The sequence below is a fragment of the Panthera pardus genome, unplaced genomic scaffold (genome assembly GCF_024362965.1).
Source record: "Panthera pardus isolate Hobbes unplaced genomic scaffold, ASM2436296v1 HiC_scaffold_25, whole genome shotgun sequence".
Taxonomy (NCBI): domain Eukaryota; kingdom Metazoa; phylum Chordata; class Mammalia; order Carnivora; family Felidae; genus Panthera; species Panthera pardus.
Window position 1 is genome coordinate 16298964 of NW_026526821.1, and position 22036 is coordinate 16320999.

Sequence of the window (22036 nt, forward strand, 5' to 3'; positions counted from 1 at the left end):
GAAAACCATGTCCTTTGAAGACTAAAGAACCAAAGGAGTTCTGGGCTGGCTGTTGGGGATGAGGAGAGGGGCAATGTAGCAGAATGGTCAAGGCCACTGCCTTCCATGTATCAATGCTACTATTTACATAACTGACCTCGTGAAAATTATAAGCTCTTCAAGCCTTATTTGCTTCATCTGCAAAATAGGAATCAATAATAGGACTTGTTAATCAATTGCTTTGTGGAGCAAATGTGATAAACCTTATAACCTGGCAGATAGTTGCCTATCGTGTAGTTGTGTTACTTAAGTCAAAGTACTTTATGTTGGAAAAGATGCTTCTCTCTTCTCATAGCCCCAGAAAACAAAGCAGGACCAACAGACGAATGCTACAAGGAGAAAGGTTTGTGTCCAGAATTAGGATTTTTCTACCAGATACGATAGTTCTAGCAGGAGAAAAGCTGCTTTATTAAGTAGTGAGCGTCTTGTCATTGGAAGCATCAAGCCCAAGCTAATTGACTACCTGTCAGGAAGTGCATCTATCCTGGATATTGGGAAGTACTACCTATCCTGGAAAGGATCCCAGTAATCAGTCAAAGGTTGAATCAAAGTAGCATCTCTCAGGTGCAGAAGTCTTAACTAAAATTCGATCAAAACCAAACTCATGTTGGAAAAACTGGGTCTCCCCATGCAACGAATGAAACTGGACTCCTAGCTTACACCATATATAAAAATTAACACAGAATTGATTAAGACCTCAACATAAGAGCTAAAATTATGAAACTCTTAGAAGAAAACATAGGAGAAAATATTCACAACACTGGATCTAGCAGTGATTTCTTGGGATACGACACCAAAAGCACAGGAAACAAAAGAAAAAATTGATTGGACTACATTGCAATTAAAAACTTTTGTGCACCAAAGAACACTATGAATGGAGTGAGAGAGTAATCCGTGGAACGGGAGAAGATCGTTGTAAATCACATAGCTGGTAAGGGGTTCATATCCAGAGTATATAAATTCCTGCAGCTCAACAACAATAACAAAACCAGATTTTAAAATGGGCAAAGGATGTGAATAGACATTTCTTCAAAGAAAATATATGAATGACCAAGAAGCACATGAAAAGATGCTCCATATCACTAATCATGAGTGAAATGCTAATCAGTGCAAAACCACAATGAGATACCACTTCATACCTGTTAGAATGGGTAGGATAAAAAACAACAAACAGATCATAACAAGCGTTGGTGGGTATATGGAGAAATCAGAACCCTTTCAAACTGCCAGTGGGAATATAAAATAATGCAGCTACTATGGAGGGCAGTCTGGCAATTCCTTAGAAAAAATTGAAACTAGAATTACCATTTGATTCAACAATTTCACTTCTGGGTATATACCCAAAGGCATGGAAAGCATGGTCTGGAAGACATGTTTGACACTCATTTCATAGCCAGCGTTATTCACAACAGCCAAAAGGTAGAAGCAACCCAACCATCAAGCGACAGATAAACAGGAAAACAGGAAAAATCACATGTGATATATACATATAATGGAATATTATTCAGCTTTTTTTTTTTTAAGTTTATGTATTTATTTTGAGAGAGAGAGCAGGGAGGGGCAGAGAGAGAGAGAATCCCAAGAAGGCTTGAGAAAGTTATTTTGAGAGGGGAGGGGCAGAGAGAGAGAGAGAGGGAGGGAAAGAGAGAAGTGGGGCTCACCTGAAGTGGGGCTTGAGCTCGCCCAGTGTCAGACACAAACTCATGAACTGTGAGATTGTGACCTGAGCCCAAGTCAGATGCTTAAGGACTGAGCCACCCAGGCACCCTGGGGGCTTTTTTAAAATTAAACTTTTAATTTTGGTATAAATGTGGATTCACTCACCTGGGTTTTAAAAATATTTTTTTTTTAATGTGGCTACTAGAGGTAGAAAAGCGGAACAACATACAGAGCCTAGGAACAGGTCTACATATATTTGAAAATGAGAGACAAAAGGAAATTGCACTGCATGTCAATGGAGAAAGGATGTCCTGGTCAAAAATGGTTCAGGGCCAATTGGTTCTCCGTATGAAGGAAAATAGAATGGCATCTATTTTGTACCGCACATAAAAATCGGTTCCTATGGGGGCCCCCGGGTGGCTCAGTCGGTCAAGTGTCTGACTCTTGATTTCAGCTCAGGTCACGATCTCACGGTTCATGAGTTCAAGCCCCCTGTGGGGCTCTGCGCGAACAGTGCAGAGCCTGCTTGGGATTCTCTCTCCCTCTCTCTCTGTGCCTCCCTTGCTTGTGCATGCACGTGCGTTTTTTTTTTCCTCTCTCTCAAAAATAAATAAACTTTAAAAAATCAATTTCTATGAATAAACACCTAAATATGAAAAACAAAACTTTAAAACTTGAAGAAAACAGTACGTATCATATCTTTACAATCGCAGGGCACTGCGGGATTTTATGGACAAGATACAATAAGCACAAGCCATAAAGGAAAAGATTAGTAAATTTAACAACCTGATTTATAATTTAACCAGAACGTAACTACCGTGTAACTGTAAACTTCTGTACAACAAAAGAGGCTCTAAAGGAAGTGAAAAGACAAGCTGGGTCTAATCAAAGATATTCTTGGCTAATAGAACTGAAAAAGGATTTGGATCAGGAAGAAATAGTTCCTGGGGCGCCTGGCTGGCTCAGTCTGTAAAGCACGTCAGTCTCGGGGTTGTGAGGTGGAGCCTCTCGTTGGGCATATAGATTACTTAAAAATAAAATCTTAAAAAAAAAATAGAAGAAATAGTTCCTTCAAATGATAAGAAAAGGTAAATAATGTAACCGAAAAACGGGCAAAGGATGTGAACAAGTACCCTGACAGTTCAAAGTCAAAGGGCAAAAGAGCCTTTCCCTCTAGTAGTAGGGGAAATACAAGTTCTTATTTCACATCCATCATCTTTTGGGGTGCTCCTGAAACGCTGCTGACCGACGTGGCAGTTGGGGGGCAAGATGGAGCGACTTACCAATGTCTCATCACAGTGGAGATGTCCACTGCCTGAGCTCCAGAAATTCCACTCCTACGTGTTATCCTAGAGAAGCTCGCAGCCACAGGCATAAGGATGTTCTTTGTGGCCCTGTTTAAGATAGTGAGAAACTGGAAACAACTGCACTGTCAAAAACCAGAATAAGTACACTTGGGACATTCAGACACAGCACTTTCAATGAGTGACCTCTAGTCCTGCTTGTATCTGCATGGGAAGATCCAAATAGCTCCTATATGAGTGAACAAAAGGAGGTTGCTCAGGGACACGTATAACATGCCGTTTGAATACGTTTTTCAGATATAAATAACATTATCCATTGTTTACGTAGCCACATGTAGTAGAAACATAAAAACATGCCTGGTAATGATAAACGGCAAAAGTTGACCACGGTCACCTCCGAGAGGGGTGGCAGGGGGATGGGACTGGGGAGAGGTACAAGGGGGCTTCAACGCTAAGTATAATATCTCACTTTTCATGAAAAAAAAAAAATGAATGCAGTGAAACAATGGTCATGCAGTAAGATTTCACAAAACTGAGTGATGGGTACATCGATGTTCACAATGCTGTTCTCTGTACTTCCCTGTGTGTTTGTAATATTTCCTACTTCACAAGAGAAAAGGAAAGGTATTATGAAAAATTAACTTTCTACACATCAGCAATAGACAATTCAAATGTAATTTTTGGAACTTTTTTTTTTTTAGATGTTTACTTATTTTTGAGAGAGAGACAGACAGAGTATGAGCAGGGGAGGGGCAGAGAGAGAGGGAGACAGGATCTGAAGCAGGCTCCAGGCTCTGAGTTGTCAGCACAGAGCCCGATGCGGGGTTCGAACTCATGGATAGCGAGATCATGACTTGAGCTGACAGACGCTCAACCAACCGAGCTGCCCAGGTGCCCCTCAGATGTAATTTTTAAAAATCACACTATTTAAGATATCTGAAAAAAAGTATTATTTTTTTTTAATCTAGGCATGTATCTAAGCTATAGCATTTCTCTGCTTGGGGAGCAGGGAGAGCTTTACTGGATGTTAATGTTCAAGGGGCTCTGATGAACCACGTGGGCACAATGGAGTTGTCTGTTGAAGACACACTGTCATACGTTAAGGGCTCTGAGAAGTGTTCTGTACTGAAATGTGCACAGCTCTCTTCAACCCAGCATTTTTCAGACATTTAACAGTAGAATCTTTCTTGTCTGAGTGGCCTTGGGAAGGTCTGCCCTAGTGACCTCCACGGTCTGCCTTCCTAGTTTTGCCCATGCCACTAACTTGCTGTAGACTTTTGGCCAAATCACCTTTCCTCCTGGAGCTTTGGTTTAAGATATTAAATGGGTGTGTGAAGATGAGACTCTTAAGATTTCTTACCTGTTTCCAGATCCAATGCCCCCCGTTGGAGCCCCGTGTTAGGGTGACATTTCCACTTAATTTTAGCCCTCCTCTCTCTGTTAACAAATTTATTATTTTTTAAGCAGATTCGTGGAAGGAGAATTATGAAAATGCACCAAGGCAAAATAAAAAATGATTAAAATTATCCCATATTGCCACTACGGGCCCTTTTTCAAAGGTATGATGAAAGCAAGCATTTATGGGGCACTTCTGTGCAAAAGCACTGTGCTAGGGTAGGTCTGTTCTTATCCTCATTTCACAGATGAGCAGACTGAGGGGCAGAGAGGTACTGTCACCTATCTAAGGCATGTGGCTTCCATGGCTCTAACCCAAGTCTTCCTGACTCTGCAGCACAAGTTCTCAGCCACTACCAGACAAGGTCGCCCCATGGGAAGGGGGTCTTCATGACCTGCCAAGATTCCTTTTTCTTCCTGCTTCCTGAGTCCTTCAGGGTTCTCTCATCTCCCCAGGGGAGCTGTGGACATTATCTCTTCCAAAAACAAAGTCTGTGCCTTCACTATAGAAGGACCTGTGTCCCTCCCCCAAACCCAGTCTACCTTATCTCTGGAAAAACTATGACTTGCCCTAGAGAAGGGGGAAAAATAAACTCCTCCCCACCCCAGCTCCACCCCCAAAGTCACTGGATTTGGGGTAAATTCAGCAGGCTGGAGACGGAAGAATGGATGTGTAATGAAGTTTCAAATTGACTATTGTTTTATGTGAATGTCTGATAAAGAAAACACAATGGCCGCCAGATGGGGGCTAGGAGGTGAGATTTCCCAGGTGGAGAATTCTAGAAGACAGGCCTGGAGTTCTGGAGCCAGGGTCCTCCAGACAGGCAGGCAACAAGGGTGGGGACACCAGAGATAAATGTAGGCAGGGGAGAAGAGCCAGCCAGGGACACCAGCCCAAGTGGTTTGGCTAGGACTGGTCTAGTCAGCATGGGACATGGAGGCGGGATGAGTTAGCAGTGAACTCGGCCACTCCTATGGCATCCAAAGGGCTAGAACAACACTGTTCAACGGAAATACAATGGAAGCCATGTATGTAACTTTAAATGTTTCAATAGCCACATTAAAAAATGGTACATCTATAAAACAGGAGATTGTTCTCAGAAATAATGAGCTTTTGCTTGGTCAAAGCAATCAGGGGTATCAAACTCAACTGCCCTCAGTGGTATATGGTATATAAGCATATTTCACACTTTGCTGTAGGAAAAACAGTGCAGCAAACAATGTTTTATGTTCACTAGTATAACTTCAGTGTGGGGACATAAAGGAGTGGTGGGGACTGCAGCAAGTTAGAGAAAGCACACCCGGTTGAAATTGTTTCAGTGGACTTTTGCCTCGAGGCTATGGGAAATCAGTGTTGCCAGAGCCTCCCATTTTTTGAAAGGGGCAGGAAGTTGGGATTTCTAAAGGTTAGCAGTCAATTCAAATTGTATCAAAAAAATCCAAACTGGCTGGGCTGGATCTCAACCTCTGATCTCCCATGAAACCCTCCACCATGTTTTACAGAGAAGGAAACTGAGGTTCAGAGTGGTTAAATATTTTCCCATCTCCTAACAGAGAACTAACTGTCTCTTCCGGTCATTTCTACTACATCTCCTAATAACCAGCGTTGACTTTTTTCACTATTCTTTTTGAGAATTTACTAGGTGCTGGGTTCTGTGCTGAACATATGATACCATGAAGGAGGTACTGTTTATGATGCCAGATTTAAAGTTTATTTTGAGGGAGGTGAGGAGGGACAGAAAGAGAAAGAGAATCCCAAGCAGGCTCCGTGCTGTCAGTGCAGCGCCTGACGCGGGGCTTGCACTCATGAAACCGCAAGATCGTGAGCTGAGCTGAAACCGAGAATCAGACACTTAACTGACTGAGTCAACCAGATGCCCCATGATGCCAGACTTAGAGAGGGGAAACCAAGGCTCAGAAAAGTGGAATAAATTGCCTGAGGTCACGCTGTGGGCTTGACCCTGCATCTATTTTGATTCCAAGAGTCTAGATGCTCCCTCTGGCTATGCCTCTCCCACCCTACAGCACAGGAACTCAGAGAGCAAGGAGCCTGGGGGTTTTCACGCGGGGCTCCTCCAAAGGGCCTGGAGCGACAGTTCGGCCAGCTTCCTGCACCTCCACACTTACTGTAAGTGCCTCCATGGTATCCTTCCTGGGAATTGGCTTCTGGGTAAGATTTTGTTTGAAGACACAATGCCACTGCCGTTTTATTTGTTTGTTTAAATTTGGAAACCCTGGACCTGCCCTGGTCCCTTGGTTTACAGAGGAGGAAACTGAGACCCAGAGATGGCAAGTGCCTGAGGTCCCTCTCTGCAAGTCAGGGCCAGAGCAGGGACCAGAATTGGGGCCTGGAGGCCCAGCCTGGGAAGCTGCCCGCTGGGTGTGCCAGGGCCTCCCTCCAGCTCCTCTGGGCTCTGCCCAGGGAAGGGCCAACTGTTCTCTGTCTCACCACAGACTCCGCCCTTCCTCATGCCTGTTTGGATAACTTTTCGACCTGTTCCTTCACAAGTTCTCCCCAAGGTGTGGCTGCCTCTGCTGCTTGTCCCAGGGAATCCTGGGGCCTTGGCCGTGTGGCGGCTCAGGCTTGGCCAGGCCCTCAGTAGACGGTTGTCAAACAGTGGCTGTCTGAGCAGAGGGAGGCCTGTTTACCCAGGGCAGAACCCAGGCAGAGGCTGCAGCTTCCTCCCCATCCCGCTGGCCCATCCAGCCCCTCAGCATACTAACTCAGCTGCCCCTGTCTGAATTTGCTCATTCTACAAATATTTATGGAGCACCTACTGTGTGCCAAGCACTGTTCTACATGCTGAGGATTTAGCAAAAGCAACAAGACACCAGATTCCCTGCTCTCATGGAACTTACATTGTAGTGGAGGAGACAGATGATAAACAGATCAATGAATGCACAATTCCAGAGCTGTAGAAGATAACAGGATTGATAGTGATGAGTGGAGGTGGGGCAGTCTTAGATTTGGGTGGTTCAGGAAGGCTGCTCTAAGTGGAAAACTTTTCAGTTAAGACCCAGACTATGAGAAGAAATCCATTATGGGAAGATCCAGGGAAAAGGATGTTCCAGGCAGAGGGAACAGCAAGTACAAAGGCCCTGGGGCAGGAATATGCTTGACCTTATTGAAGGACAGTTAAAAGGCCACCGTGGCTGAACTAGAGTGAGAAAAAGGGACAAAGACAGGAGAGACCAAAAGAGGGACAGCCAAGAATCAGACTGCATGGGGCCTCTTAGGTTAGGGAAAAGAACTTGGGAGACAGAAAGGTGCTGAAAGGTGTTCAGCAGGGATTTTAAACATGAACCTTAACTCTGCTTTTCCCTTCTGGGGCTTTCTGCCCCAGGGCTCTTGTTTCCACGTACACTTGAACGTGTTTGAAATAGTGTTTATTCTTTTTTCCATTTTAATTTTTTTTTTCAAAATTTTAATCAAAGCTGTATAGGTGCACAGTTGAAAAAAATAAAATACTCTTACCAAGCTAATAATCAGTAATAGTACTTGTCCACCAACTCGTTCCTGAACCTGATTCCCACCATCCAGAGGCAGCTATTTTAGCTAGCTTTCCTCTATATTTCTACCTATCTTGGTTATACTACTACTTCTCAGTTTTTCAGTCTTAGATGTAATGTGTTAACTTGCTAATAGGAAAGATCCTATAGAACTATTTCCCAATTTGGAGATAAGCCTATATTCATCGTTTTAATAACAACGTGGCTATTATTCACAGCTGATGTCATCTGTATATGAACCAAGAGCTTTTCCTGCACGGTCTCAGTTAATCTTCACAATAACCCTGTAAGATACGTGTTGGTCAACATAACAATCCTTTCACTTTATATATGACACTGGTTGTACCTGCAGAGCTATCCTGAGAGGTAAGCAGAACTGGCATTATTAACCCATTTTTCACAAGAACACATGGAGCTCAAAGTGATATAGTTCTGCCCATCACAGTGGGAGTGCAGTGGTTAACATAAAAGTCATCTTCCAGCCAAGATGGAAGGAGCTGGGGTTCCTGTGTGAAGGACATCATACATTTGGGTGTGTTTGTTACACCAGCCAGCATCGCTCTTACTAACGCAATGCCTGGGTTTGAATCCTAGCTCTGCCTCTTTAAGTCTGTGTGGTTTGGGGTAAGTTACCTTTCTGAGCCTTTGTTACCTCTTCTGAGAAATGGGTATGATGGCAGTACCTACCTACCTCAATAGGCAGTTGTAAGAATTAAAGGAAGTGATTTTTACATATTGTTTAGAATGGTGCCTGGTCCGTAGTAAGTACTATAGACTATCAAATAAATCAGAGCTAGAATATGAATGAGCCGGAACCCATATCTGGGGCCATGTGATGCCAAGTTCAGTATCTGACCCCAAAGTCCTAGGCATTTTTATTTCTCTTTGCAATCTTTACCATATCTACCTGTTACCTGTACTTTATTTACCTGTAATTATTTACTTGATCTTTTTCTTTCTTTTGATGAGTATCTTAATTTTTAAAAGTATATTTTATATTAATGCTTTAATATAAATGCTAGTTATAATATAAACGCTAGTTATAAAATTTTCTAACACACAGTAATATAAACTTAACAAGATTTTAAAATGTTTGTCCATGTACTACCTAAAATCAGCCCCTGTGCCCTGTGGGTACACCTAAGGAAAAGTACACTATTTTTAAGTCTATAAAGAACCTTTGGGAACGTTCTGTCCAGTGGCATTTGAACCATTTTGACCATGACCCTCTATACAGGGTGGTAGTCAAAACAGGGACTCTGAAGCCTGACTACCTGGGTTGGAAACTCAGCATCGCCTCTTAATGCCTGTGTCACTTTCACTGAGTGACTGGACCTCTCTGTGCCTCCATTTCCTCATCTGTAAAATGGGAATGACATTAATAGCATCTACTTCACAGGGTCATTGTGAAGAGAAGGAGTTAATATGGGTAAAGCCCTAGAAAGTACTTTATAAAAGTTTGTTATTATCACAACCTTACACACGGATCCATAAACATATATAAATGAAACAAAGTGTTCACACATGCAAAATTTACTCTTGCTACAGGAGATATAGTAGGATGTTTTCTATTATATTTTACTTCATTTTTTAAAATGTGGCCATCTTTGTGAAATTTCACTAATCTGTTTGTGATTAATAATTCATGTTCTTTTCTGTAGGAAACGCTATACTTCAAGGAAAATTTTTGTTTGTTTATGTAATCTCTACACCTAACATGGGGCTCAAATTCACAACCTTGAGATCAAGAGTCACATGCGCCCCTGAGTGAGCTAGCTGAGTGCCCCTAAAAATACTTTTTTAAATAGTACATTTTTATTAAAAGAAAAGGCAAGAAATGAAAGTGAAAGAATGAGCTAATTGTGTGAACAGCAAATGTGCTGAAATTATTTTGTCCAGCATAGTGAGGGGACATTAACAGACTTGGGATCCCTAACAGCTTGGACACGCTGATCTATAATTTCTAATGAAGGCTGTTGAATTAAACTCTAGGAATAATGTATCTGCTTAAAATAAAAAAATATCTGCTTCAAAGTCTTTGAAAGAGTCAGTAAACTAAAACCTCTTGGTCAAATCTGGCCCACTGCCTATTTTTGTAAATAAAGTTTTATTGGAACACAGCCACATTCATTCATTTACATGTTGCCTATGGCTACTTACATGCAGCCAGGGTCCTATAACAGCAGAGCTGAGTACTTGCCACAGTTCCTGACCTGTGAAGCCCCAAACATTTCCCATCTGGCCTTTTACAGAAAAAGTTGGCCGATTCCTGTATTAAAGTTACAATTCAAAGCCCTGAAGCTTAAATTAAATCTTATTCTATTTCTATCTTGTTCTATTCTGTTCATAACTCTGGCAAACTTTAACAGTTATATTTCCCCCAACATTGTACTTTGAAAAACGTCAAACCCACTAAAGATTGAAAGAATAGTACAGTGAACATGGACATATCCTTCACTGAGTCACCAGTTGGTAGGTAGCATTCTGTCACATTTACTTCATCACTATCTGTGTATCTGCGTATTTTTTATTGAAATATTTGATGTTAAAAATTGTATATTCACATTTGTGATACATATATGACTGTGTGTGCATGTACATGTGTGTGCACGTGTGTGTGTGTGTGTGTGTGTGTGTGTGCATGACCCCAAGCCAGAGGTGGCCAGCTGTGTAGCAATAAATTCATGTTCCCCCTTCCATAGTTTATAGAGCTATTCCTGGAAAACAGCTGGCCTACTAGGGACCACACAACCCAGATTCCTCTGCGTTTGGCCAAAGTCATGTGACTAATTCTGGCCAATGGAATGTGAGCAGAAATGATAAATGTCATTCTGAGTCAGGGTCACTTCTGGGATTCCTGGATGACTATGTGACAGAGGCAAATAAACTTCTCACTTACGTTTTGGGTTTGTTACGTCAGCTAGTGCTGCCCTAAATAATAAACCCAATAAGTTGCATGAGCCTTTAATGGGTCAGGATCGCAGCTTGAAACACACTGGTTCTCTGGCTTTCCAAAAATTTATGAACCATAAATTTTCCTTTCATCACATGTTTCATTCAAAGTCAACATGGAGCTTCTCTGGTTGAACCAGAGGTTGTGGCTGGGGGAGGCTAGGAGCCCGGTTCATTTGAACACCCACATTGGCCTCAAAAGTGAACCCTGAGACATCCTTCTGGACTCCTAGGGCTCCAGTGAATAATGTATGATGACCCCTGAATAAGGAACATGCCTCCTTTTCTCAGAAGAGGAGGCAGAGACCCAACAGAAGGACTTGAGTGGGATCACAAAAAGCTGGCTGGGGCCAGAGCCATTTCCCATGTCTGTGGCAAGGACGGGTCTGTGCCCACCATTTCCACGCCTCCCATCTGCTCCCACAGGCCTGTGTGCATGATCTGAGCCCCCAAGAGCATACCCCCCTGACAGGCTCCAGAGGGTATGTGAAGGCTTGGAACTAAGCTTCGTTCTGACTCTCCACCCAGACAATTACATCCTGGAATGACCAGTTACATATCCCTCATTCATTTCAGTTTGTCTCACAGCAGCTAAAAGATGCCTAACACACAGTAAGCATTCCGTCCCTTTCACGTAGTGGGTATATACTCTGCAGATATTATGATAATAATTAAAATTTATACAGCACTTTCTATGAGCCAGACACTCCCCCCCCCCATTCCACATATAAACCTCCTGTGATTCTCACAGCAACCCTAGTAGGTTGAGGGTCTGACTCTTGATTTCGGCTCAGGTCATGATCTCAGGGTCATGGGATCAAGTCCCACATCAAGATCTGTCTGAGAGTGGATCCTGCTTGAGATTCTCTCTCTCTCTCTCTCTCTCTCTCTCTCTCTCTCTCTCTCCCCCCTGCCCCCCAACTCACGGTCTCTCTCTAAAAAGTAAAGTTAGTGGCGCCTGGATGGCTCAGTCAGTTAAGCATCTCACTTCGGTCAGGTCATGATTTCGCAGTTTGTGAGTTCGAGCCCCGCACTAGGCTCTGTGCTGACAGCTCAGAGCCCGGAACCTGCCTCAGATTCTGTGTCTCCCTCTCTCTGCTCCTCCCCTGCTCATGCTCTCTCTCTCTGTCTCTCAATAATAAATAAATAAATGTTAAAAAAAATTTTTTAAGTTAAAAAAAATGAATACATAGATGTAAAAAAATAAATAAAAGGAAGAAAGCACTTCAAGTAACCAGAGTCCAGCCTGTTACATAGGAAGGGCTTAAATGGGGACAGATGTCTTTCTTCTTCCCAGGCCCACCCTCATGCAAAAGGAGTGTGAGTCAAAAAGAAAGGGAAGGCATAGTTCCTGCACGTAAGCATCTCAGAATCTTTCATGAAACAATTAGAGAAGTCCCAGAATACTTTCAGAGAAGGGACTGAGCTGCAGTCAAGTGCTAGTAAAATCTGTACAGATTAGGCCCGGCTCTAGGCCTTTGCATATGGTGTCCCCTCCCCTCTCTTCTCCTGGTTGATTCCTACTAAGCCTCTGGGTTTTAGCTTAGATATCAGTCCACTCCTCCACGGTCAGGAGGTCCCTGATCTCTTGCCCTCCTCCTAAGTTCCTTTGTGTCCCCATCATGCCCTATCCATCCATATCCTGGCACTCTGTTTTCATTGTGGCTGGGCTGTCTGTCTTCCCCACCCGACTGGGTGCTCTCCAAGATCTGAAGCCACGTTTTATTCTCTTCCATTCCCCCAGTGCCTAACAGAATGCTTTATTTTCCATAGGTCCTCAGTAGAGGTTTGTTGAAAAAGTGAATAAGTGAACAGTGACAGTGAATGCAGGAGCCTCCTGTGTAAAGACAGGACCCATTCTGGGTACCCATATCCTCCCTTTATAAAATGGCACAAAATAAGACAATGGTTTTCTATGCTGGATCGCAAATCACGTAAGGACTTAGTAAAAAATTAAAGATTCTTGGAACTCATCCCAGGAGATCCTGATTCACCAGGTCTGGGGTGGGGCCCCAAAATATGTCGTTGATAAGGAGGTTTTCTATATGCAGTCAGGTTTGTGAACCAGTGAACCATAGAGGCTGAAATTAAATTGAGGTGAAATGGGAAAAGATGTGGAGAGGTGAGAAAAGGGAAAACGATGGGGGAGACTCTACATAGGGAAACAGCCGTGCCTGACATCCGACACAGTCCTACAGTTGGCCAGCCTCTGGCATCCTACCCAACTTTGGGCCCATCAGCCCTTCGAGGAAATGAAGCATCTTCTAGTTTATGATACTTTTCTCCTTCCTCACCTCATCGAATCCTTACGACAACCAACTTTATTTGATGGAGGAAGAAATTCAGAATCAGATGGCGAAGGAAAGTGTCAACCACTTATACAGTTTTCAGTGGGAGTGCCATTTAACCAAACTGCCCCCAACAACAGCCTCTGATCCGGCCTGAGGCTCATGTCGTTGGCCTAATTGAGGTTTGTCGACCAGTGGCCAAAGCGCCCAGTCTCCTTACTTGTTCTGTCCTCAGCACCTGCAGATTCTGCTAGCCCAGCCCAGCCCAGCCCAGCCCAGCCTATATCATCCATCCAAACACCAATCCATCTGTGCATCCACCCACACACCCAGCTAACCAATTGCTTATTCATCCACTTATCACATTCATCTACATATCTCTCCACCGTCCCATCCATCTACTTACCCATTTATCCATCATCCACCATACCCACCCATCCACTCACCCACCCAGACATCCATTCATTCATCCATCCATCCATTTTATGATTCATTCATTCATTCATTCATTCATTCAATAAACCTCCCTCAAAGTCAATATAGGTCCAAGTCCTAGCGTATCCTAGAATAAAACAACAAAGATCATACAAATACAGACCTTGCCCTCAAGGAGATTTGAAATGCTTACAAAAATGACAAACTTCCAAAGGACCAAGACAGATAATTAAGGGAAGCTAAGGGGAACTTGTGAAAAGAAAAAGCATAGGAAAGGGTAAGAAAAGAATGAAGCCAGAAATCTGGGTAGCATACAGATAAGCACACAATAGCATCTTATCCTCATAATTGCTAAGGGCAGCTCCAGATTTGCCACTGAGCTAGACCCTGGCACCCGAAGCAAATAACCACAGCAGAAAAGTCACAGGATATTCAGTTGTGGCAGACATCATGCAGAAGCTATCCCTGCTTCCTTATACCACAGTAGTGTTATATGTGTCCAGGGCACATCGAGAAACGTCTGGAGACATGTTTGGTTGGCACAGCTGATGGGGGAAGAATGCTCCTGGCATCTGATGAGTCAAAGTCTGGAAAGCTGCTAAATATCCTACAACGCACAGGACAGCCGCCACAATAAAGAATCATCTGAGCCAAAATGTCAATAGTGCTGAAGCTGAGAGACCCTCTTATGAGAGAACCCTGATTTTGTTTGGAACAGCATCGTGCTAGACCTCAAGAAAACAGTATCGTTGGTCGAAGCCAGTCTTGGCTTTCCCATTTCTTTCCACTAGAGCCTTGAATTCCCAGCTTTCCTTGAACCAGGGAAGTCTTCTGGGAGGTTTCTGGGGAAATTTTGCTTTTTGATAAAAGAAACAAGTACTTCAAGGAATATCCCCTCCAGCTTCAGGCGCTTGAGGGCAGACGTGATGCCCCGCACCATGCCAGCCACGTTGGGTCTGCACGGTGAGCATGGAGAGAGACAGGAAGGTAGAGCATGGGTCTGGCTGACCTTGTTGACGGTTGTCATAGGGTTGTTTCTTAAAACCTCCCTCAGTTCATGCATCCAACAGATGCTTACTGAGCATTTATTCTGTGCCAGTCGCTGTGTGAGACGTGCAAGGCTCGCAGAGTTTATAGTCGAGTGGGGGATACAGAGGCCACAACGCACACCAATGCTGTCTGATCAGAGTCATGATGAGAGCCACAAACCAGAAGCCAGTGTGCCATGAGTGTGTTGCAAGTCCAGGGGAAGGTCAAGTTCACCCAGCATCACCCCACCAAAGATCAGCTCCCTAAAGACTGTCCTCCTGGGGTTCAAAGATGTGAGACGGCAGCTGACATTTACTGCATGGTTGCCTTGTGTCAGGCACAACACTGAGCACTTGTGTATTAACTCACGTGTGTTAACTCACGTTATCCTCTCCACAGCCTTACCTGCCATTGCCCCTCCTGAGGCTCTGCTGTGGACCTCGTCCCTTCCCCTACAGCTTACCTCTGCGGTTGCAGCCTTTGGTGGGGGGTTAGTATTATCCTGATTACAGAGCCTAGGAAAAGGGGTTCTCCTCAAAACACTCATTTCTTTTTTCAGAAGGTGCATTTTCCCTAGAGCTTCCTAGTTCGTTCAACATGTGGGGCTCAGAGAGGGATAGGCCACACAGCTTTAAAAAATAAAGGAGGGGGCAGATCCAGGATGCTAACCCAGATTTACTTTATCTCGAAAGCAAGGTCTTTTAGCCACCATCACACACACACACACACACACACACACACACAAACAAATGCCCAGCTGTCCCAGGACAGCAATGTTCTTTTGTTGATGCTTGCTACAAACCTGGCCATAGGAGCTCTCCTTTCTCTGCCCAGCCCAGATCTGTAGCTTAGTCAAGAGAGTCACAAATGGACTGAAGTCAGATGATTTTTTTTTTTTTTAAAACAATCCTGAGCTCTAATTTTCTCTTCTATCCTTGGAGATAACAATATTATTATCTGGACCAGCTGTTGTAGGAATTAAAGTAATAGGCATAGAACGTCCATCCATCCAACCATCTATCCATCCAACCATCCAACAAATGTGTGTTGAACACTTGCTTTGTGGTGAGCACTGCGTACAGGTCGGGATGAAGGGGCATGAGGCCACCCTACAAAGTACATAGACCTGGAATACGTGAGAGGTGTCAGGTTATATTATTATAGTACTCCCCTGGGAGAAATGTGGGGGGCCTTCTGTTCATCCCTAGCCTTGGCTTGTGGCCTGGGGCCCTCCTTCTGCAGCAGCTGACTATCTGGTCCCTATGCAAGACACAGAATTGTTCTGGCTACAGGGTCAACCAAGCTTATAATTGTGTTTCAACCTTGGATGGAGCACCTAAGACATGCCTAGCCCTTCAACTATGCTATCTCCTCTCACTGCACCACCCTCTGTGAGATAGGTCCATTTTCCAGGTGAGGAAATAGATTCAGAGAGGGGAAGTAACTTGCCCAAGGTCATACAGCTGGTATGCAGGATGGATCCCCAGGCTATTTTGGGTTCCTTAGCCTCTGCTCCTTCCACTATAGCACAAACTTCTGTTTGGTGGTGGGTCAAAGAAAGATCCCAGTGGACCAGTCAGGAGACCAGTCCTTGATTCCTTGAGGCCATCTGTCCTCAGCTAATGACAATATTAAACAATATTTGTTGAGTCCTTATCATGTGCCTGGTGCCTAGGGCTTACACCCTTGGTCTCCTTTAGTCCTCTATGAGGGCCTGTAAGACATCCTATCTCCACTTCAAAGAGAAGGCAACTGAGGCACAGAAATGTTGAATAATTTGTCTAGTCACAGAACTAGAGCCTGGATTCCAGAGGCCAAACACTATGTGTGTTTGTGTGATTTAAATCTCTTGACAAAACGCACCTAATTTTTAAAAATCCAAAATGTGCAAGAAAAGGTTAAAAAAAAATTGATTGAACCTCCCTCCTCAGAAACACAACTCTGTTACCAGTCTCTTCCTGTCTGTCTACTGGCTTTCTATGCAAATACAAACGTGTGTGTACATATACATGCGAATATCCGTTCTGTTATCAGAATTGTAAAATGCTACACACAGTGCTTCAGTTTGTTTTTTTCACTTAGTGTAACCTGGAGGTCCTTCCCTATCTGCAAACAGATCTGCATTTTTGCTCCTTCAACAATGGGCTAGCATTCCTTGCTAAAGATGCATCACGCTGTGTTTACCCATCCTCTACGTTTGCTGCGTTACCTCCAGTATGGAGTCACCCCAGCCACAGAGCCCAAGCTTTCACCTTTCAGTGACACGTTCTTCCCTGGCCTTACACCTAAGTTTCATACATCTAGCAAGAGACCATTCTTTTCCGACGCCCCACGCCCCACGCTGTGTTGCTCGACTTGGCTTCCCTTTGGTGAATTATCCAGAGCTCATCAGAGCGGCCTGCCCCGCCCTCCCCCGGGGTCCCATCCGCCTAGACCGTGAGCCAGCTCTGTGCTAGGCCCAGCAAGGCTCCGGTCGGCTTCCACTCGTCCCTGGCAAATGGGTTGGTATTTCCAGCCCCGCCCTCTGTGGAATTTTGGAAAGACCCTTGGGACACGTGCCCAGGAAAGCAGTCTCTCTTGGCGGAGGCGAAAGGAACAAGCCCCTGCGGGGGGGCTCCTACGGCCCCTCCCAGCCCTTCCCAGACCAAATCTGCCATGCCTCTGGGACGTTAGCGAAGCAAGCCACATGCATCCCCTGAGGTTCCTGCCATTCTGGAGGAGACCCTAGAGAGTCGTTGCGTTCCTCGGAAACACATAATGGGGCGTCCCATGGCCTCCCAAACTTGACCACGGTCCTGCCCTGTCCAGTCCTCCCCCCACCCGACCCTTGGTCCCACTCACCATAGGGACTCTCCACTGGAGCCCCGAGGGGCGCGTTCACACTGACCATGGCCGAGCCCACCCAGCCAGAGACGCGGGGGCATGGAGGAGCCGGGCCCCACACACAGCGGCAGCAGGGCCACCGGGAGCCAGTCCACCAGGAAGGCAGTGAGTACAGCCAGCTGCCACCGCCTGGTTATCTTATTGATTCTTCTAATCACCCAAGGTGGGTGGATATGTTAAAGAGTAACCAGTCACTTAGGGAACCTGCGGCTGAGGACTGTCACTGTTACCATGGCAATGGCAACCTGGCCAGATCCGAGGTCCACTTGGGCCCCAGTCCTGCTCTCTGGGGTTGGGGGGCACCTGGAGCCAGATGTAGGGGACATCAGCCCCTCACCCCAACTTGAGGTAAGGGACTGGCCAGGAGGCGATGAGGAGGTGAGAGTCCAACCTGGGTTGGGTTTTATGGCTCCTCATAATGGGTGTGGCATTGTGGCAGGAGGGAGGGGTAGCAGAGAAAAGGAGGGGAGTGGAGGACTGTATTATTGAGCACCTACTGGATGCTGGGAGTAGCACACAGGTATTGCCACATTTAAATTAAGCCTCTGTGAGGAAACTTGAGCCACAGAGAGACGTGGCCTGCCTGTAATCTCACAGCTGGTGACAGAGGAGTTGAGTTAGCATTACAAACCACAGTCTCCCCTTCATCGAATATATATTTACTGAGCACCCACTGTATACCAGGTCCTGTGCTAGACTCCAGGGATACAGAAACAAGCAAAGCAGGCATCAGCCCTGCACCCATGGAACTTGTGGACGACTGGGGGAGATGGGCATTCATCAAACGATAGTAAAGATTATTGAAAGATATTATGACACAGACCTGATTACAAACCGGTGAGCGAGATGAGGGACGGAGAAACACAAACCAAATGGCAGACTCTGCCCACCCCCTCTCCTGGTCCACTGGTCTCCTTCTTACTCAAAAGGCAACTACTGCTGAAATCTGCATTCTGTTCTCTGACGGCAGAGCCCTCCTACATCTCAGCTCTCTTGCATGCACACCTGCTCCCTGGCTTCTTTTGGAGCAGTCCCTTTTCTTTTGTCCCAGCACTGTGCCCAGTGGCTTGATTTGGGATTCTGAAATCACCAGCTTCGACAGACCCCTCCATGCCACCCTGAGCTTCTATACTGTTTCCCTTCTTCTGGCTTGTCTAGTCTCTACCTCTATTTCCAATCTTTTTTTTTTTTTAATGTTTATTTATTTTTGAGAGACAGCAATTGGGGGGGGTGGTGCGGTGAGGGGGGACAGAGAATCCGAAGCGGGCTCTGTGAGGTCAGTGCAGAGCCAGCCCGACATGGGGCTGGAACTCACAAACCGCAAGATCATGACCTGAGCTGAAATCGAGAGTCAGATGCTTAACCGAGTGAGCCACCCAGGCGCCCCTCTGTTTCCAATCTTTTCACTCCTCGCAACTTTTCCTTTCTCATCCTCAGCAGGAGGAGACTACCTCTGCACAGAGAAGAAGCCTTAAACCTGGACATGCCCAAATGCCTCACCCAAATTCACCTGCACCTCCTTCACCCAGATCCACCTGGTCTGCACCTGCCTCTTCCCCCTGCTCAGGAACCCACCGTGAGCCCATGGGGCTTCTCCTACATATTTGACCTCTCCCTCTTTAGACTTTTAAAATCAACTTTCTGTTGAAAGTATAATTTACATATAATCAAATGCACTCTTTTTAGGTACACAGTTTCATGAGCTTCGGTAAGTGTATGAACCCATACAGAACATTTCCACGACCCCCCCAAAACTTCTCTTTGTTCCCCTGCTGTTAATCCTCCAGCACCTCCCTCTCCACGCAACACTGACCTGCTTTCTGTCACTCTACATTAGATTTGTCTTTTCTAGAATATCATAGAAATAGAATCAGGCAGCATTTACTCTTTTGTGTCTGGCTTCCTTTGCTCAGAATGTTGGTGAGATTCACCCACATTCAGGTCCCCTGGTACTACTTCCTAGTCCACTGAATAGATACTCTGTAACTGGTTCACCCAGTCACAGGCATTGAAGTTGTTGCCAGTCTGGGGCTATTGTGAATTACACAGCTACATATAGTCATGAACAAGCCTTCGTGAAAGCATATGTTTTCATTCCCTTGGTTAAATTTCCAGGAAAGGAATTGCTGGTTGATCAGGTAGGTGTATGTTTAATTTATAAGAAACTCTCAAACTCTCAAACTCACCAAAGTGGTCAGACTTTTGTATGAATACCATTTTGTATTCCTGCCAGTGGGGTAAGAGAGCTCCTGTTTGCTATATACCCTTATCGCTGTTTATTGTTGTCAGTCTTTTTAACTTTAACCATGTGACATGATCTTTCCTTTTGCTTTCACTTGTTTTAAACTAGTTTTTTTTTTTTAATGAAAAAAGTAATATGTTCGCGTATTAAAAATGAAAATTGTGCAGGGGTGCCTGGGTGGCTCAGTCGGTTGAGCGTCCAACTTCCGCTCAGGTCATGATCTCGCGGTTCGTGGGTTCAAGCCCCACACTGGGCTCTGCGCTGACAGCTCTGAGCCTGGAGCCTGCTTCCAGTTCTGTTTCCCTCTCTCTCTGCCCCTCCCCTGCTCACACTCTGTCTGTCTCTTAAAAATAAATCAACGTTAAAAGAAATATAAAAGAAAAAGAAAATTGTGCGAACAGCATATGATGAACAATAAGCCCATCTCCTATAATACAAATTCTTGTTTATATTTCCGGAAATTAAACATATACACACACGTACACACTGCTGTGGACTGAATTGTATCCTCCCCAATTCCTATGTTGAAGCCCTAACCTCCCAATGTGATTGTATTTGAAGATAAGACTTTTAGGAAGTAAGTAAGGTTAAATGAGGTCATAAGGGTGGGGTCTTGCTTTGATAGGATAAGTGTCCTTCCAAGACTGTGGGAGGACACAGTGAGAAGGTGGCTATCTGCAAACCAGAAAGACAGTTTTCCCCAGAACCCAACTATTCTGGCTCCTGGATCTCGGACTTCCTGTCTCCAGAACCATGAGAAAATCGTTTTCTGTTGTTTAAGCCACCTGACCTATGGTATTTTGTTATGGTAGCCCAAGCTGACTAATGCATAGACACAAATGTAAATGCATAAAATGCACGGGAATGTGTTAAACACACTCTAATGCCACTTGCTCCTTTCTCCGCTTGGTATCTAAGGGCTATGTCCGTCCTGGCATACCTACCTCATTCACTTGAGTATTGATCCAGTTGTGTGAATATAATTGATTTGACTAGTGTCCTCTTGCTGGACATTTAGGATGTTTCCAGGCTTTTGTCACTACAAACAGTGAATGTCTTCCTGCACAGGTCTTGAGCCGCATGGGGGGAGTATATCTATAGGAAATTTCTAGAAGCAGAATCCTATCAATATTGAAATATGCTATAATATCTCTTTTATTAAAAAAAAAAAAAAAAAAAAAGCCTTCCAGGGCACCTGGGTGACTCAGTCGGTTAAGCATCTGACTTTGGCTCAGGTCATGATGTCACGATTTGTGAGTTCAGGCCCCACGTGGGGTCTGTGCTGACAGCTCAGAGCCTGGAAGCCTGCTTTGGATTCTGTGTCTCCCTCTCTTTCTGCCCCTCCCCTGCTCGTGCTCTGTGTCTCTCTGTCTCTCAAAAAATAAAATGTTAAAAAAAATTTTTTTAATAAATAAATAAATAAATAAATAATCCTCCCTTAATAACTTCCTTCCCATCTCTGCCACTATATCACCTCTCTCCTCCCTTCACTGCTGAACTTTCAAAATAGTTGCCTATACCAGGGCTCTCTTTTTTTCCCATCTCCTGTGGCACAGCCCACTTCAGTCTGGTTTCTGTTCCAACTGCCCCCTACACACACACACACACACACACACACACACACACACACACACAGTCTTCCTTGGTGGAAGAGATGATTTCTTACTGAAGCATTCAAAGGACATTTTACTGCATTTGACAGTTGACTCCTCTTCCGTTAGCATCCACACTACTATAGTTTTCTGGATTCCTTCCTTCTTGACTGTCTCTTGACATTTCATGCTTCTCGACCTGTCTTTAAATACTAAAGTTACTTGGAGCTTAATTCTAGATTTACTTCTTGTTTTTCATTCTGTTGTCTCTCCTCCCATAATCATATCCATTACCATGGCCTCAAGGCCAACTGTATACTCATGACTCCCAATTATGTATCTTCAACCTAAATTTCTCCTCTGGAGGCCAGATTCATATATCCAACTGCCTTCATCTACCTCCTAGATATCTCCACTGGTATGTTTCACAATCTCAAATATGATATGCCCCTATCATTGCACTCCTGGTCTTCACTTCCATCGAAACTCCTTCCCCTAAATTCCCCATCTTGATAAAATGGCACCCTTCTCTACTCCACTTTCTTCACACCCGCACCCAACCACTACAAAATCCCCCTGCATTCCACTTAAACATCTCACAAAGGCATCCATTTCTCTCTGTCTCCAGTGCCATCATCTTGGTAGGAGTCATCCTCATGTCTCACCTGGATGACTGAAATAGCCTTTCACCCGGATCCCAGGATCCAT

The 22036-nt window shown here is 44.6% G+C and overlaps 1 protein-coding gene and 1 long non-coding RNA gene across 2 annotated transcripts in view; one reads left to right on the forward strand and one right to left on the reverse strand.

Moving 5' to 3' along the window:
* HNF4A (hepatocyte nuclear factor 4 alpha) overlaps nucleotides 1–17585 on the reverse strand; it is a 55989-nt gene extending 38404 nt beyond the window's left edge. The window contains exon 1 of the mRNA XM_019458414.2: nucleotides 17453–17585. Coding sequence (XP_019313959.1) covers nucleotides 17453–17501 — 49 coding nt within the window. The 5' untranslated portion in view covers nucleotides 17502–17585. The remainder of the gene's footprint in view (nucleotides 1–17452) is intronic.
* Nucleotides 3726–20218, forward strand: LOC128773466 (uncharacterized). The gene is made up of 2 exons (XR_008417718.1): nucleotides 3726–8204; nucleotides 18941–20218. It is a non-coding gene; the product is annotated as an uncharacterized LOC128773466 (long non-coding RNA).
* Nucleotides 20219–22036: the final 1818 nt, after the last annotated feature.